The following is a 2,553-nucleotide window of genomic DNA, read 5'->3' as shown; positions in this document are numbered from 1 at the left end:
TCTCTCAGTTTCCCTACCAGCGCTGATTGACCTCGTAGGTTCCATCGCTTGGCCTTTGGCCTAAATTCTGCATTTCTTTGTAAATAATAACGATCCCAGATAATAATACGTACATCGGGAATGATCATGATCACATTCAAAATATTGTACACAGGTCACCAAAATTCAAGTCAATCATATTAATCACAATCTGTCAGGAAATATCAATCACCAGGAAAATTTCCTATTAAAAAGCCGAAAATATTAACGGTAAATCGTCCGTGAATAATCTGTCAGGGCTCATACAAAATAACGACTGAGAGAAATGACGTTATTATTCTGCATGGCTGCGCAGATCTAATCGTTCGGTTTTAAAATAGAAATTCTCTTTCGTTTGAAATGGAAATTCAGTCTTTCCCCTCAGATCAGAAAGTCTTAGCCTTTGTTCTTTGATGGGTAGTAAATGGTTTTATTATTATTATTATTATTATTATTATTATTATTATTATTATTATTATTATTATTATTATTACCGTATGTATATTTTTTATTACTGCGATTACTTCTACTGATGTTAACTGTTGAGATGGCTTTGTTTGTCCGTTCGCACTTTTTCTGTCCGCCCTCAGATCTTAAAAACTACTGAGGCTAGAGGAAGCTGCGTAAATTGGTATGTTGATCATTCACCCCAATCATCAAACATACCATATTACAACCTCTAGCCTTAGAGGTTTCATTTTACTTAAGGTTAAAGTTAGCCATAATCGTGCGTCTGGTAACGATATAAGACAAGCCACCACCGTTATACCGAGACCACCGAAAGATAGATCTATTTTCGGTGGCCTAGATGATACGCTGTGCAGAAAACTCATGTCTTCGGCGCATTTTTAAATTGTTTCTTCTTCTGTTTACTAAAATATTAAACAGAAAAGTGTTTTGATTTTAAATGTGTCTTATGTCTGCCATTATTTGAAGACAGAAACTTAAAACGTCAGGTAACATAGTTCAAAATTTGAATGGATGAATCCTTGTGCATTGCAAAAACGAACTTCATCGCTCACTGGTGTGTTTAAACAGAACTTAAGGAAGTATATTGTATGTAATTGCTACTGAAGACCCACATGATGGCTGAAGGTGTCGTTATCGTGCGGTGGCAACCTAGTGGTCAACCGCGTTTGAAATTTTTCGACGGTGGCATGCCAGGCCATGATAATAGTACATTCAGCCCTCGCCGTTGTAGTAGAGCAATGAGTCACAACGAGACCCAAGAATTGATGGAGGGATTGTGCACGCGGAGTGAGGTGAAGACAACAAAGTATATTAGCTTATAAATTGCTTTTATTTCTCTGGAAGTTAATGAACTCGAAATTTGTATACGAATGTGTGCACAGGCTGAATTGTAGACAGTGATAAAAAACTATAATAATAATTTTTAATTAAAAAGTCCCGTTGGATAAAAATCCACGATGCCATTAACGTTAATCAGCGTTAGCAATATTTTTCACCTAAAATGAAAGAAAAATAGTTTTCATGATGAAATTCCGAGAAGAAAAAGTGAACATTTTCCGTTAAAATTACGTCAGACTAAATTCCCTTGCATATTAGCAGTGGCTATCTCTCTCTCTCTCTCTCTCTCTCTCTCTCTCTCTCTCTCTCTCTCTCTCTCTCTCCAAATAAATTCTAGAAATGGGCTAGCATGGCTGACAATTAATTTATTCGTGAAAGGATTATATCCCTCAAGTCACTGTCTAAAACAAGAGCAAGTAAAAAATGAGCCGAAGTTTCATCGGCGCAATCGAGTTTTCTGTACAGCCGCTACAGCGTATAATCAAGGCCACCGAAAATAGATCTATCTTTCGGTGGTCTCGGTATAATGCTGTATAAGCTCCGACCCATGAAACTTTAACCACAGGCCAGTGGTTGCCTGTCCTATATCGTTGCCAGACGCACGATTACGGCTAAATTTAACCTTATATAAAACAAAAACTACTGAGGATAGAGGGCTGCAATTTGGTATATTTGATGATTGGAGGTGGATGATCAACATACCAACCTGCAGCCAGCCTCGAAGCAGATCTGAGGCTGACAGAAAAAGTGCGGACAGAAAAAGTGCGGACGGACGACCAAGCCGGTACAATAGTTTTCTTTTACAGAAAACTAAAATTACCGCGTTTTATCAGACGAACTTTCATAAATAATCGTGTTTTCCTAGTCCATTACCTTAATAATCTCATTATTCTTATGATGTCATGCCACGCTTCGGCTCCACAAATGTCAAAGAAAAGTTATATTCACTTTAGAATATATTTGGAGAGAGAGAGAGAGAGAGAGAGAGAGAGAGAGAGAGAGAGAGAGAGAGAGAGAGAGAGAGAGAGAAATTTCATAAAGTAAAGCTCCAAGTAATCCTTTTGACTTGAGTGCGATTCTCTGCTTTCACTGTAAGAAGAAGAAGAAGAAGAAGAAGAAGAAGAAGAAGAAGAAGAAGAAGAAGAAGAAGAAGAAGAAGAAGAAGATGATATAACTTCCGCCTGGGTAACCTCACGATCTGTGCAAGCGTTGTGGAAACAGCCTCTT

General features: G+C 37.8%; 1 protein-coding gene across 1 annotated transcript in view; it reads left to right on the top strand.

Annotated features, from left to right (window-relative positions):
• Nucleotides 1-1,103: 1,103 nt before the first annotated feature.
• Nucleotides 1,104-2,553, top strand: part of LOC136842997 (ABC transporter F family member 4-like) — a 196,347-nt gene continuing 194,897 nt past the window's right edge. The window contains exons 1-2 of the mRNA XM_067110992.1: nucleotides 1,104-1,152; nucleotides 2,423-2,553. The exon at nucleotides 2,423-2,553 is cut by the window's right edge and continues 22 nt beyond it. Of these exons, the coding sequence (XP_066967093.1) occupies nucleotides 1,104-1,152; nucleotides 2,423-2,553 (180 nt within the window). The remainder of the gene's footprint in view (nucleotides 1,153-2,422) is intronic.

The sequence above is a fragment of the Macrobrachium rosenbergii genome, chromosome 2, assembly GCF_040412425.1.
Source record: "Macrobrachium rosenbergii isolate ZJJX-2024 chromosome 2, ASM4041242v1, whole genome shotgun sequence".
NCBI classification, from domain to species: Eukaryota; Metazoa; Arthropoda; class Malacostraca; order Decapoda; family Palaemonidae; genus Macrobrachium; species Macrobrachium rosenbergii.
The sequence above is the reverse complement of the archived record's forward strand: the minus strand, read 5'-3'. Positions and strand labels throughout refer to the sequence as shown.